This window comes from Arvicola amphibius, chromosome 8, assembly GCF_903992535.2.
Source record: "Arvicola amphibius chromosome 8, mArvAmp1.2, whole genome shotgun sequence".
Classification (NCBI taxonomy): Eukaryota; Metazoa; Chordata; class Mammalia; order Rodentia; family Cricetidae; genus Arvicola; species Arvicola amphibius.
This window is the reverse complement of record NC_052054.1, coordinates 84,938,782-84,954,027: the sequence shown is the minus strand read 5'-3', so window position 1 is coordinate 84,954,027 and position 15,246 is coordinate 84,938,782. Positions and strand designations below refer to the sequence as shown.

General features: G+C 55.6%; 1 protein-coding gene across 2 annotated transcripts; it reads right to left on the bottom strand.

Moving 5' to 3' along the window:
- Positions 1 to 279: 279 nt before the first annotated feature.
- On the bottom strand, positions 280 to 14,227 carry Kctd15 (potassium channel tetramerization domain containing 15). 2 transcript variants are annotated; one of them, XM_038340156.1, is made up of 7 exons: positions 14,094 to 14,227; positions 12,471 to 12,569; positions 10,897 to 10,995; positions 10,101 to 10,276; positions 5,126 to 5,270; positions 2,130 to 2,435; positions 280 to 1,002 (listed from the first exon to the last, which is right to left on the bottom strand). In XM_038340156.1, exons 3-7 carry the CDS (start codon positions 10,966 to 10,968, stop codon positions 844 to 846), a joined length of 858 nt encoding a protein of 285 aa, XP_038196084.1. In that variant the 5' UTR covers positions 10,969 to 10,995; positions 12,471 to 12,569; positions 14,094 to 14,227; the 3' UTR covers positions 280 to 843. The 2 variants fall into 2 exon arrangements, with proteins under 2 accessions (XP_038196084.1, XP_038196085.1); XM_038340157.1 differs by having other exon boundaries at positions 12,471 to 12,566.
- Between the last annotated feature and the right edge of the window lie 1,019 nt (positions 14,228 to 15,246).

The following is a 15,246-nucleotide window of genomic DNA, read 5'->3' as shown; positions in this document are numbered from 1 at the left end:
GGACCCAGAGATGGATGGTGACAGATGGGTCCCTTGGTAGATGGGCCCATTCCTGAGATAAGCCGTGGCCCCACGCTGACTGGATGCGTGGAGACTTCTCCAGGAACCCAGATGTAAGCAGTCAGTTGGGATTGGAAGCTCCTGGGCATTAGCGGGTCAGGTGTGCACCAAGTATGACCTGGGACACAGGTGGCAGCAGAGTGTCTCACATAAAAGTCACGGAGTCACTTAGCCCCCCACAGCCCTTCTCCCGGCAGCCCTGCCTCTAGGGGGTCCTGTGCCATCTCCGGCAGCACCATCACCTGCCATATCTGTCCCCACTGCCCCAGCTCAGCAGGCACCTGGGCCCGAATGCCGCAGCCCATCCTTGGCAAGGCTCGCTGAACAATGGACTGAGAACTAAGCACCTGGTAAAGCAGCGACGGTCTTGCTAGCCTTGCCGACCTGTGTGGCGACAGTTAGTTGTTTTTTAAATATTGTAGAAAAATAAGCCATCTCCAACGCGAGGAGGCCTGCCAACGTCCACCGAGCGAGGAGGAGGATACACAGCTGCTCTGGAGTGTCTGGCCCAGCAGAGGACGCTGAACCAGGCTGAGGAGCAGAAGGGCTGGCAGCTGGCAGCTTTGCTGCTGCCACAACATCTCTGGGTCACATAGACAGTCCTTCCACGGGCATGCCTCCGGCACCCCTCATTCTGTTGCCATGACACTTAGCACTCCCATGGATGAGCTCAGTCTTGTGCCCACTGTGAAGCACAAACAGGCAGGACTCCTCAGCGCTATTTCCATGTCCCTGGGGTTGTCTCAGGACTGAGGGGGTCTCAGGTGGGCCCCGAGGCAGGGCCTAGTCCAGGGGTTCTTGCTTTATCCGGACGGCAGTCGGGGTAGGCTGCGGCCGCCGTTCCTCGCGGCAAAGCACATACTCACTGAACTGGGAGGAGTCCACACCACCCCCACAGGATGCAGCCACGCTGAACCCCCTCTGAAACAGCCTTTCTAGGACCTGCAGGGGAAGAAAAAGGGGTCAGGAGTGACTAGCTTCCGGAGTTTGCCTGGCCTGGTGGACAGCTGGGTACCAGGCAAAGCAAGCTACTTTCTGATGGGCCTGAGGAGGGAGGGGTGCAGTTAGGCCTGGGGGGCCCTTCAACTAAGCCAACCAGGGTGGGCCTCTGCTATTCCACCCAGGCTATTCCTTCTAACTCTCAGGGGTGCCCAGCTAGGAACTAGGGAAGCAAAAGGGGCTTTTGGGTCCCTTTCACTGCTATCCAGGTTGCGGCCTAAACCATCCCTACACACACATGGCCCTAGGCACCCCCTCTCTCAATCTCCCGCTCCAATAATGGAAAGCCCCTGCCCCCTAGCCTCAGGGCAGCCACCTGCTTCCTGGAGCTGAGTCCCAGATGGTTTGAGGCCTGAGGGCTCATCAGCTCAAAGAGTTCTAGGTGGAGGGAAAGAGGGGGAGTCCTTTCCGTGGGTGAGTCTTTGTAGGCCTACATGGCCTCCTGGGTTTATGTCTCTGGGAAGGTGGGGGCTGGTCTTACATCTGTGTCCAGCAAGTAGTAGCCTCTTACTCAAGAGCCTACAGGAAGTGGGGGGCTTCCCCTCAAAGGGTCCTTTCTGTCCTAACCTCAAAATATAAGTGTCTCTAAGTCAGGAAAAAGCTTCCAGAAACAGGGAGCTGAGGCAGGAGGAGCTGAAGTTTGCATCTGGCCTGGGTTACACATAAGATCCCGTCTCAAAAAGAAAGAAGAGCTCCAGGCAGCTGTTGCCTGCCAGTGGCCTCAGGGCCGGCCTCATGGGAAGGCTCCCTGCCTTTCCTGGTGCCTGGGTTTAATTTGAATCCAAAGTCAGCCTCTGCATGTTAAATGAAGCATGTTCGGTCAAAAATACTCTGGGCCAATTTTTTTTTTTTTTAAAGAACATCCTTTTAGGGGAAAAAGAAAAGTACAGATCAATTTTTTTAAGTCCATCCCCCAGGCACCATCATTTAATTATGAGCAAGGCATAAATTATGCATTGGCACATTGTTGCCTTTTCTGTATGGGTTTCGTCCATTCCATTCCGGGACTGTGCCCCCCTCCCTCCCTCTCTGCATCCTGGGGCTTCTGGGAAGGCACCCAAGGCCCTCACCTGTACAGAGTTGAGTCGACAATAGCCATTGAGGGGGAAACGGATGACGTGCGTAGGGTCCTGGTTCCAGCCAGCATTGACAGAGTTGCACATGACATCCCCAGTCTCAGGGAAGACCTCCTCAATGAGGGCTTTCTCGCCACTGAGTGCAATGCGTTCACCCAGGTCAGGGGTGACTCGTACCACCAGGCAGTCACAGGCCCGGCTACGACGTCGCTGCTCTTGTTCTTGCTGCCAGCGTTCCAGCTCCCGAACCATGGGCTGCAGCTGGTAGTATCGCGCCTCCTCATACAGCAGGTTAAAGTCCTGTGGACAAACACATCTGTCAGGGAAGCAGTAGGCAGTTCCATCTGGGCCGCTCAGCCTATCCGCAGTGCGTCCCCTTTCCCTTTGCACAGATGTCTTAACTCCCAGGACACAATGTGGACTAGGATGGTCATTTCCATTGTAGAGATGAGCAAAGAGTCCAATGAGTGTGCCCTGGATGCAAAGAAACTAAGAGCAGGCTGGTATGCTTCTGTTGAGGCTCTCTTCCTGGTCCTTCAACTAGATGGCAAACAGAAGTGTCACAGAAAGAGCTGGAAGCTACTGGTGGCGCACACCTTTAATCCCAGCACCTGGGATGCAGAGGCGGGTGGATCTACAAGTTTGAGGCCAACCTGGTCTACAGAGTGAGTTTTAGGACAGCCAGGACCACACAGAGAAACCGTCAAGGAAGGAGGGAAGGAAGGAGGGAAGGAAGGAGGGAGGAGGGAGGGAGAAGGGAAGGAAGGAAGGAGGGAAGGACAGACGGGAGGGAGGGAGAGAGGGAGGGAGGGAGGGAGGACGGACGGATGGATGGACGGACAGACAAATGAATGAGCTAGGAGCTAAACCAGAAGGGAGGGAGCTGGGTGTATACTGCCTTCCTGGAAATCTACCCAGAAGACAATCACACAGGATCTAGGGCATTGCGCCCTTGCTCAGCTCCCATGCAGACCTTCACAGAAAGCATCTTAGCCTGGTCACCCATCAGCCACAAGGCTATACAGATCTGATGCTGACCTTCCCTGAGCCAGCTTCCCCTCTTTACAATGAATATCAACACTGGGCCCTGAGAGACATGAAGATCAAAGGACAGATCTGGCGAGTGCCTGTCTCCGCCCAAGCAGATAGAGAGTATGACAAGGTCCTCATCAAACAGCCCATTCACAAAAACTGTCCCCACAGACCCTGACACTAGCTGTGTGTCCACCGATTCTTGAGTGGCCTATGCCCATTGACTCATGCCACTCAGCGGGGCTCGGGACACAGCACGGGAGATCATCTCTCACAACACAGCTCATCCTGAATGCCTAGCGTGTTTCTGTTGGCCCCAAAGGCCCATCATGGGGACCCACCTCAAGCTGTGACCCTGCCTGCTTTCCATACAGACTCCTTGGAGCACCATCCCAGGTCTGTTCTCCCAGCTCTCACCAGTCCCTGGAGTTTTATGATGCCTCTGTGCCAACTTTCTCCCCAAGCCCACAACGTTCCATGCCTAGACTTTCGCTCACTGACTCAGGGCTGAAGCTATGAACTGGGCACGCCCTCCAGTACCTCCTGACCCAATAAGCTACACTTACAGCCTTCTCACCCTTCCCCTCAAGGCCACCCTCTCCCTACTCCCAGCACACTCAGAAATGCAGTGACATAAGTAACTAGCCCGTCCCCACTCCTGTTCCCTGCATCTCTCACAGCAGAGCCCGCGTGAGATTTGCAGACTGGACCACTCTTCCCCACTCTCAGCTGTTACAACTGCTGAGCCACCCACCAAGATCCAGCTATCACCAGCAGCCTCCCCCTGGCTCACATCGCCCCAGACTGTCTCTCCAGTGCTCTCCACACCCCCAGTACGGCCCTCCCACCGGTCTGTTCTGCTCTTCTTCACCACCTAGCTCAACACTTTCAAACCCACCCAGGCCAGGTCTCCTCATCATCTGGCTAGTACTCTTATTTTGTTTACTTGGTTTTGTTTCTTTGTTTTGAGACATGGTCTCACTATATAGCCCTGGCTGGCCTGGAATTCCCTCTATAGACCACACTGGCCTCCAATTCACAAAGACTAGACAGACTTTACCTCCTAAGTGCTGGGACTAAAGGCGTGCGCCATGATTCATGCTGACTTTTTTCTTTTTCTTTCTTTCTTTTTTTCTTTAAAGATAGTGTCTTATTTTGTAGGCCAGGCTAGCCTAGAACACTCAGCAATCCTCCTGCCTCAATCCTGGAAGGCCTGGGATGAAGTGCCTGTCTTGCGGGATCCACCATACCACTGACGAAGCACTGGCTCCATGCAATTGAGACCTAACCTCTACTTTCTAGACTGGAAAGGGCAAAGCCTCCAGCTTCTTCCCATAGCTCTATTTTCAGACCAAATCGGGTTGCTGCCATTTTGTAACTAGGTTGGATGAAAAAGGGCCCCAGGGCTGCTGGCGCAGTGGTCGCTGCAGGAAGCCTCAAAGCAAGGAAACACAAAGACAGAAAGACATTTGCCAGCAAGAGCCAGGCCCGAGTTTCCCTCCTCCCATGTTTCCCCAGGACTTCAGAGGGGCTTGGCGCTGAGGCAGGACCTCGGGGAACCAGATCAGCCACCTAAGACAAGCTCATCCAAGTGCTGGGAATAATGTTGGTTTAAAGGGGGCCACCTAGCTCTTAGGGGTTTTCCCCACTGCAAACTGACACCAAGGGACAGACACACAGACCTCTGACTCCTCTATTCCAGCGCATGGTGGTCCTTAAACACAACTGGCACCAACCTGGGGTGAGCACCAAAGCTTCACTGTTGCCACACCCCGATAAATACGCGGAGGATGTGAGAAAGCAGAACGAGTTTAGAAAAACTGATCTAGCCCTCGGCTTCATCGGCTAACTTTTTGTGGTTGCCATGACAACCGTGGGTCCAGTTATTAAGTCGCAGCGTCCCCTGTGCGATGCCATGACACTGGCAGCGCAGGGGGTGCCGCTGGCTGCGGACTTACCTTGAAGTCATCCGGAAGTAGCAGTTTTGACGTCCGCAGGAAACTCAGGATGTAGCGGAAAATCTCCCCATCCCGGTCGATGAAATAGTGTTGCTTGAGACTGTCCAGGACAATGGGCTCTGTGCCGTTGAAGAGGCGGCTTATTCTGGGAGAGACGGGAAAGATGGGATATGGGCACAGTGGGGCTGAATTCACCTGCCCCATCCCCCACTTCCACACGGTCACTCAGCTGGAGGCAAGAGGTCACCCTTAGAGACTTTGAAGGATGACCTAGAGACCTCGACGACCTTGACAATCGTCAGCCTGCGCACACGTGAGGCAGACAGACAGACAGCCTCCACACACACAGGACACTAGGACAACCAGGTCACGCTCTCCAACCATAGTCACCAGCTAGAGCCAGCCAAGGGACATACCCAGCTAGGGCTGACAGCCCGCTGACGCACATTCCAGGCCTGGAAAACCACGGCAAGGCACAGGCAGTCACATAAACTGTCCGGTCCGAGTTAAATACACACCCACGCCAGAAAGGCGTGCCCAGAAAACGTGAGTTGAGCACCCAGCACGCTGGTTCCCAGTCACACACCTGATAAATGTGTGTCAACCAGCCCAGTCTATGGGGACACACACTCACCCAAGTCACTTCAACCAACATCAGGTAAACAGCACATTCACTCAGCCAATAGGCATAGGATTGCAGCCTCGGGCAGTGCTGCTCACCAGCTAACACGAGCGCAACTCCAACACAGGAAGTCACAAGTTCCCCACAGCTGCTCACTGAAGGAGCCACAGGGGAGAGACAGGCAAGAGGGAGCGTGTGTTTGCATGTGGGCTCCAGCAAGCACACCCCCCCCAAGCATGTGACAGTGAGGTCCCACCCTGGACAGGTACTCATACACACCACAGCGTGTGCCGATCTGGTGCGAGGCTGGGGTTGGAAAGGACTCTAGTGCCTAAAAAGACAATGCGAAGGCACAGAGCCCGGGGGAGGCAAGCCTTGGGGGAGCCCTGATACCTCTCCCTGTCCAATTCATGGCAGAGACACCCGGCATTAGGGCCTCCCTAATGCACACAGTGGCAGGGTCTGGTTTGGCTAACTGCTCTGCGGATCTCAAAGGCTAACTGAGATAATCAGGAACCCCAAAGAGGGTTGAAGGCCGCTAAGAACTTCGCATGGAAGCAGAAGGGAGGTGGGCAGTGTCCTTCAGTGGTCAGTCTGGGAGAGCTGTTCCTAGGAAAGCCTTGGAGGCTGAGCAGTGGTGGCACACGCCTTTAATCCCAGCACTCAGGGCGCGGGGTCGGGGTGCAGGGTGGGTCTATGTGAGTTCAAAGCCAGCCTGGTCTAGGACAGCCAGGGCTGTTAAACAGAGAAACCCTGTCTCAAAACCACCCCCTACAGAAAGCCTCGTAGAACCAGGGAATTAGGGGATAAGGACTTATTGGTCTAGCCTGTACAAGCTAGGGCCCAAGGCCCTCCACTGCCTGAACCAACCACCCTGCCCCTTCCAAGAATCCTCTCTCTGTCCTGTTCCCACATCCACCCACTCTCTGCATAGTCCAAGTCAGCCACGCCCAGTCCCAGGGATGTGTACCCAGAGCATGCCAGCTGCCAGAGCTGAGAGCTCAGAGCCCCCAATGCCCTTCTCAGGTACTCCCAATCTACGCAGTCCATGTCATTGTGGGGACGGGACACGGCCCGGCCTGTCCCATGGGGGCAGTAGAAAGGGCAAGGTTGCCTGGCAGGTGGGAGTGAGCAGGTCAGAACCTGTGGGTTAGGGGTGTGGAGGCCCGAGCCTGAAGAACCAGAGCTACCACTGACAAATATAAATCCTTAGGTCTCCAGAGGCTGTCGGTGACAATGTCCTCCCCAGGACATAGGGAAGGGCAGACACCCGGTACCACTGTGTGTTCGCGCTCTCTGTCTCTCTGGAGGGGGCTCCTGACAGGGGTTCTAGTGTATACGGGCCATCCTGACCGGTCAGTAAGAACTCAGGATTTCACTGCCTGGTGACCCCACTGGAAACCCTTGTGAATTCCATAGCTCATTTGAGACCTGGCCCTCCAAAACTTGAACATTTTGCTGTGGGGGAGTGGAGGACACCCAGAAACCCTGGACAGAGATGTAGCTAAGCCACGGTATCACATGCCAGGGCAGACAGCTAAGGGTCTACACCAGGCTCTGGCAAGGAAGAGGGCAGAGCCACGTGCACAGGTGAGTCAGCACATTCGACACCTCAGCCTTCCTGGGAACTCTTTCTACCCTCCCCCGGTGGAGCTCAAACATTCTGTTCTGTGTAGCAAGCAAAATGCTGGGTCTGGCTGGGTTCCAAGCTGCTCTGACGTCGGAGTTGGCGGAGGCTCCCGAGCGGCCTGTAGGTCTAGAGGATTCCCAGTCCACCCACAGTCCGGGGCTGGCAGGGTTCTAGGCTGTCTACTGAGCCAGGACAAGCAGGATCTAGATCTTTCCATGGTTCGGTGTCTGTTCTGGGACTAATGACAGCAGGGTACCTCCTCTTAGGACAGAGGCCCTTTATGGCCCCAGCAAACAAGCCTTATACAGGATGCAGGGCAGGCCAGAGGGATATTTTGACAGTTACCACAAGGAAACCTTAGCATTTCACAGGGGTCTCATGAGCAAACTCCCATGTGACCTCCTGAGTTCTGTTGGTGGCTTCTTACGTCTAGGGAAGGAACCATCCCTAGACTAGCCCTCTGAGGATGCAACTTTGGAGGTCCTCTGTGGAATAAGCTGGTGAATCTGCTCTGGCGGCTGGGACCTGCGCTATCCAGCCGCTTGCCCTGATTATACAGGGTGCTGACGTATCACCTTCATCTTCCTTCCTTTTAGCTGTCCGCCTTTTAAAGGGCCGACCCTGACTTCCTGGAAGGTTTAGTGCACCTGGCCACCTTCATGTGCCACTCCTGTGCCAGCATGGGACTGTGTCAGCTGCAGCTAAGCGACACTCAGCAGTACGACACAGGGAGAGGCAGACCATGAGTCCACTCTCAGCCTCAGGTCATTTGCTCAAGGTGAACCAGAGGAGGCATCCACCACCACCACCAGGTCCACAGGGTCTCGGTCACCCTGATCGACCAACAGCCAGAGATTGGGGTACAATACTATGAGCTCAGAAGCGGGGGACAAGGGTCCTCTGACTCTTGCAGCGCTTCCCAGGGTGGGACACTGTTGGCATCCAGAGCGGTCTCCAAAGGCAACTTCTACACTCTTAATTCTCCGTCTCCCACCTGCCCATCAGTGATACACATCTTTTCCGGGATTACAATAATCCACTTTTGAAAAGTGAGGGAACATGAAGGGCTTTTTCCATACATAATAGCTCTGTGGCTTCCCATGACCCCTTGCCTCTACTGTCTCATAGGTCATACAAGCCCTTGCTCTAGGCCTCAGCTTCAGGCCCAGCAAATAGCTCTGTTGAACCAGAACCATCTAGGCAGAACAGCAGATTCACCCTGAGCCCAGCTCTGGTAAAGACCACAGACTGTGAGCCCCTCTGGGCATGCTCGGGCAGTGGAGGGTCCCACATTGCCACAGCACAGGTCCAAGTCCTCAGCTCCCCAGAGAAAGAGCACAGCCCACTGCACAGCAAGTCGATAAGCAAGAGTAAGCTACACTGTGGAACAGGAAGGGAAAATGTTCTCAATCCCCAAAAGCCACCAGGGATAAACATGTGAAGGGAGAGCCCTCTCCCCGCCCACCCAGCCTGGGTGCTGGGGACTGCAGGAAGGCTAGTGTCGGATCTCAGGAAACACTCTTCCAAGACAGTTGTGGGCGAAGATTTTTATGAATCTCACTCACAAACACCGTCAGCCGATTAAGGGTTGATCTATCTCACACAACTCCGGCACGCCGCAGAAGGCAAAACTGAAATTAAATGAATAGAATCCATCTCCTAGCCTAGACAGGGCTCTGCAAGCAAGCGTGCCGCCAATGCGGTACACAGCCTCATGATTCCTGCCCTGCCAATGCTCCGAGTTCAAGAGGACCCCGTGCCTCATCTCTGTGTTGCCACTGTCTGCAACAGACGCACAACCTACTTCCAGCAACCCCTTCTCCGGGGGCAGTCCTGTAACAACAAGGGCTCTGCCAGATACTTCCGCACACCAAAGTCCTCTAGGCTCTGAGCCTCCACCCTGGTGATGAGCCCTCAGTGTCTAGGGGATTAATTAAATTCTCTTCTTATTTTAAATGTATAAAAGAGAGGTGATGTCTGACAGGCCTGCCCTCCTGCTGGCTAACGCTGCTTGCAGCTCTACCATGCCAGGAGCAATCTGCATGCAGTGTCACCTGTAGGAGGTGTTCAGAGACATAGCCCACCCCCATTAGTCTGGCCGCCAGCTGCCAGGCCAAGGTGTGTCCTTAGGAAGTAGATCCAGAAGCAAAAGCAAGCAAGTTGGCAGCACTCAGCACCATGCTGCTAAGGGTCCCTCCTGGGACAAGTCTGAAAGTCCCCAGTCACGGTCCTGGTCATAAATAGTCCCATACATTACAAGGCATCAAACTCATGCTCAGCCACTATCAAAAACGTCCCCAACTGTCCTCTAATTGCGGACTCCCTCTACACCCTCCACCTCCAAAGGAAAGATTGTTCTTAGCACTTAGGGTCAAACGGTGGCCACCTAAACAAAGGAGGGGACAACGGCAGCTGGCAGCCCATGCGTGCCTTTTCCCAAGGGTAACGATAGGAAACAGCATTGACCATGTCCACCCACACCTGACTCTTGAGTGTCACTCTGTGAGAGTCCCCAGCCAGCTGCTGGCCAGGCTCACATAGGACTGGATCTCTAAGGTCAGGAACTCCGTGTCATACCACAAAGGCTACTAGTGCCGGGTCAAAAGCCCCAGTCTGAAGTAGTCTTCAACAAGCAAGCCATCTCTCAAACCCTCAGGAGCACCAGGGAGCGACTGGCCTTGGGGTTTGCAGCCCTGGCCTGACTCTGGGAGCAGAGCGCTTACCTGGAGTCGGGGTACTTGGTGAGCGTGGCCAGGCTGCTGGTGTACATGTGACCACCCACATCTATGTGCACAGGTGCGTTGGCTTTGGTGAGCTGAGCTGGCAGGGGGATCCCCTGGGCAGCCAGGGGAGACACAGGCGACCGGGTGAGTGACAGCCGGGACATATTTCCTCCCTCCTAGAGACAGAAATAAATTGAAAAACAAGGACTCCTAAATCTCCCTTTATTTCGAATGTGATCACAGATTTAATCAGATCATTTCTGCTTTGTGCCTGATCACATATTCAGCTGACAAATTACAGCCACCACTGTAATTAAGTGTATTTGCATCATTTTCTTCAAAGTACTGGGGGTTGGGGGGAGAAGGATGCTTATTAGCAATAAGAAATCAAGAAAAAAAATTTTTTTTTCAAGGTGTCAGCCTCCAGGGGCATAAAACAAACTGCAAAATTCTAATTAAAGGTCGCGGGCTTATGTGTTAGATGTGAAACATCCCCTGACAAACGAATCACCAATTTGTGAATTGGGATTCAGGGGTTTTTTGCAAGTTTGTCTCAGTAACGAGACACCTCTAAATTAGTGACTTCCTCAGCACCTAAGGCACCGAGCTTTATCCATGTAGTAAATTTCACATCAAATTAAGAGCATTTTTGTTTAAAAAAATGTACATAATCGTACAGTCAGTCGATATCTATCTCCTAAGTGCTGGGTCCCGGAAGACCTGCAGCTAGTGAGCAGGTTCCTCAGAAAAGAGCAGAGGGGCCGAGGGGCCGACCTAGCCCACCCTGCAAGCTCACCGCGGTGGTGCTGCCGCTGCTGCCGTGTGCGTTAAGCGAGGACCCGCTCGGCCGCTCCTTGCGGTGAGGCATCTAGGCTTCCATCCCTGCCCAGAGTATCTGTGGGAAGCAGTGACAGGGGGCTTATTCCTCGGTAGCCATGGACACTCATCTTCCCTGGGGTCAATGATTTTTACAAAGATGCTTTCTGGGACACCATACACACCAGGAAGCCCTCCCAGATTCCACCCAACACCCCAAAGCACACCTCCAGGCCACAGCATCCCCCCCCCACATGTACGTTTTCTAAGCAGCTCCATGTCTGCTAATTCAGCTAATGACAGCCTAAAACATATGCTCGCCATTATTGCCCTGCAATGTTTTAGAACAAATCTGATTTCTTTGGTATTTTGAGTTAGAGCCGTGTTACCAAGCGTGTCTCCTCTTGCATCAGTGGAGAGAACCTTGGGGGAGTGCAGCTCCCCTCAACTGACTGGGGAGCCAGGACCCCTCACAGCCCAGTTAAGAGACAGTTTGTACAGGACACCTCTTTCCTAAGAAGCCTGGGCACAGAGATGAAGAGGTGTCACTGGGGAAGGCACCAATCACCTAGACTCCCAAAGCAGACAAAACCTGTCTTTGTTTGCCTACTCTGCACCTCCCTGCTTCTCCACAGACCCCTAGAATGGTGCTGCCGGAGCCTAATGTATTCCAGACCCCCTCAGGATCATAGGCCCTTGAGGCACCAAGAGCTGGCCAGACAGCAATCAGCAAATGGGCTTTCTCCCCTCCTCCCCAGAGCAACTCAGGGACTTTCCTATGTGCCACAGACACCTGAAATAAAATTGTGCCTCAGTGCCCTAGAAAGCTCCCCTGGGGGATTTTTACTGAACCCAAGCAATAGGGTAGAAAAGGGTAGGTTTCTGGCTACCACTTCTACTGGCTTGGGACTGTCTCAAAGGGAGATAGAAGGGACAGGGATGGGGATACACACACACACACACACACACACACACACACACACAACGTGGTGGTAGGGATTCCACAAACACAGCCTGGACTTCTCTGACATACGTGTAATCCTTATGGGTCAACTACATGATACCCTGGTGCCCACATGAAGCTTTTTCCTACTAAACTCTCTCCCCTAGATCTATGCTTTAAAATTCAGCATTCAATCATAAAATGTGGTCAGAGGCACATGGACTCAAACCCTCAAATACAAGAAAGGTTCCTCCCCTATGATCTGTTATGTACCCCCAGTGCTCTGGAAAGTTCTCTGAGCTGAACTGTTTGGGGTGAAGGGATGGTGTTCTACCCCCTGTTTTGAACATTCCAGGTCATTCAAGGAAGTTTTGAGAAACCAAAACAGCGCTGATGGATTATCCAGCCCTGGGAGGGGGTGGGGATGAGGGAGTAGGAAGATAAGATCTACTAAGGGTCAACAGAGCTAGAAAGAATTCCTTCCCAAATTCTACCAAAGCACCATGCCCCCCCTCCAGGGCCCAACTCAGAAGTGACAAGTAGCATCGCATCAAGCACCCATCTCCCAAGCTGGCCGAGCGTGTTTCCCACAGCACAAACCAGAAACTCACCATTGGAAGCCCCAGGCCTTACGCCTTGACCGGAATCTCCACAGCTCCCTCCGACAAACGCATCTGTGGTGGACCACGACCCTTCTCCTGAGACCACTGCTAAGATCACAAGCATAAAAGTGCATTTGATAAGAGACACAAGTTCACTGCACCAAACACCACAGCTCAGAAGCGGCTGAGGCTTGGTTGGCCAAGCCGCCTGTTGCAGGGACCTCAGCGGGTTTGCAAACTGGCCCAGCACTGACCCGCTTCTCCAAGCTGTGGTGGGAGACCCAGGTCCCGCGCCCACCCGCAGCCGAGCCCCGCCCGCCTGAGCAGAGGGAAGTGAGCAGAATGCCACGCTCATTTACACACAAAATGATTTTGTGTCCCATTGTGCTCGCAGTTGTTCAGCTCTCTGGGGGTGATTAAACTGGCTGAGCTGCGGCAGCTTGAGACGATTTCACTAAATCGCTTCTTCGTGAAGTCGCTTCTTTGCTAAGCTGTTATTTTAACCATAAAAGGTAAACAGAAGGCGCCTCAGAGTTCCCTTCAGCTCTACGCCCTGGGCGCCTGCCCGGAGCGACAGTGCCAGGGGCCTGCAGGACTGTCCAGGGGGTGGACTGGGAGGGACGCGGCGGGCCACCTGGTGCGCGACAGCCCAGCCGCAGAGCCCGCCGGCCCGAGTGAACTTCGGGGCTCCAGGAGCCGGCTGGGCCGAACCTCCGGCCCCGCGGGGCGGGGTGGCCAAGGTACCCTAAGGGCCCAGCGAGGAAGGGGTGGGAGTGCGGTGGGGGCGGAGACAAAGTTAAATCAAGAGGCAGACACTTCAAGACCACAGATGGGAAGCTCGCCTAATTAAGGACGTAAAAGCGCTTTTGTTCTCAAAGTTTATTGTTGCCGGGATTTAAAAAAATTAATTGAAACTAATGCTGTTATTCACTCGTGCAGTTAAATTCCTTCATGCACATTTGAGACACGGAGTGAAAACTTCAAGGTTTTATCTTTCTACCGTCGGAGGTTTCTTGAGGGAGGGCAGAGAGGCGCTACGGTGGCGCGGAGTGGGATAACGAGGGTGTCCGCATCCAGGTCAAGGGGTGCGTGTGGGTAGCGGAGATATGGAGACGGAGGTCCGGTCTTGGGACCACCACCAGTGCGTCTAGCATGGGACTCGTGGGATGGGCGTCAGAGGACGCACATCTGTCCCGTTAGAGACTTTTCCCCCCTTTTCTCCGATTTGGGCGCCAACCCGGTTCTGTGCGCCCCGAAACCCCAGCTGCAAGGAACCGGTTTCATAAAGTCACCGGCTCTGCAGGGCACTCGAGCCGGTACTGGAACCAGAGTGCCGAGGACCTGGACGCATACACCGCGCGGCAGGAAGATCGGAGCCGGGCCGAGCGGGGAGGGTCCACCCGCGGCCAGGACCAGCCCACGTGGGCACCCCCCCGCCCCGTGCGCGCCAGGCCTTTGTGCTGGGCGCCCCCACGCCGCCAGCCCCAGCGCTCAGCAAAGGGACAAAGCAGCTTCCCCCCCAACCCCCAGCCCAGGTCCCGGCCCCGGGCCGAGTGACTTTCTCGGCATTGCCGCCACTTTGGGAACCAGGGGTGTGCGGCGCTGAGCGGTGGCCGCCCGCGCTGAGCTTACCTCGGAGCCGGAGCGGCGGATCGGGCTCCGGCGCAGCCCCCGCCCCCTGCAGTCGCCGGTGTCGGGCGCCCGGCGCAGCCTCGTCGCCTAGTGCTCGAAGCGCGCGGGTCGCTCCGGTCTCGTCCTGGAGTTACTTTCTCTCTCGCCCCCAACCCTCCCCCCACCCACCCCTCCCGCCCCGGCCCCCGCTCCGCGCGGCCCCTCGCGGCGAGCCGCGCCGGGGCCTCCCCTCCCCGCCCTCCCTTCGCCTCCTCCCTCCTCGCCGCGGCCGCCGCCGCCGCCTCCTCTTCGCGCCGCTCTTCGGCTGCCCTCCCGCCGCTCCCACCTCCTCTCCTCCCTCTCTCCAACGGCCTCCTCCCCCGATGGCTGGGGGAAAAGAAAAAAAGAAAAAACAGCCCCCCAAACCCAGCCGGCAGCCTGTGCGCCTCGCCGCGGCCCAGCCCGAATTGCAAAGGGCAGCGATCCGGTTCCAAATTACCCCAGCGCGGCGAGCGCGAGCGGGCGCGCGCGGGCGACTCCTGGCTCGGGGCTCAGCTGCGCCTCGGGGCAGAGGATTAGAGTCGCAATTAGCTCCGCGCGCCCGCGCCTGCCGCGCTCGGCGACAAAAATGCACCGTTCCCCCCACCACCACCACTTCCTTTCAACCTCACGATCCCCACCCGTGGTTCCTGGAGCCCGGTGCCTGTGTGCCGGGGGGCTCGGCCAGGACCCTTCCGGGAGCACTGCGCCCGGGCCCGGCGCCCTCTGCGCCCCAGCCCCCCGCCGTCCGGCCACGCGGCGCCCGGGCCTCCTCCGGGCTCGGGGAGGGGGCGGGGGAGAGGCTGATTTTAATCATTGTCATTTCATCTGATGTAATATTTCCCCGGGCGCTTTCAGCTGGGCATAAATTTTCGACTCCCAAATAAGTAACACAGGGCACGTTTCTCACATTTCTCGACTCCTCGGTTACAAAGAGGAGAGAAGCAGCCGCCGCCGCGGCGCCCCAGGGCTGAGGGCGGGACTTGGTGTGGGGAGGGGAGAGAAGCTGCCAGGCGGCTTACCTCCCTCTCTCCCTCCCTCTTTCCTGGGGTCTCGGCCCCGGTTGCCCCTCTTCTGGGGAGCAGCGTCGCCCGTGACGTCTGGGGACGCGCTGTGACCACTACGGGGGAGGGGC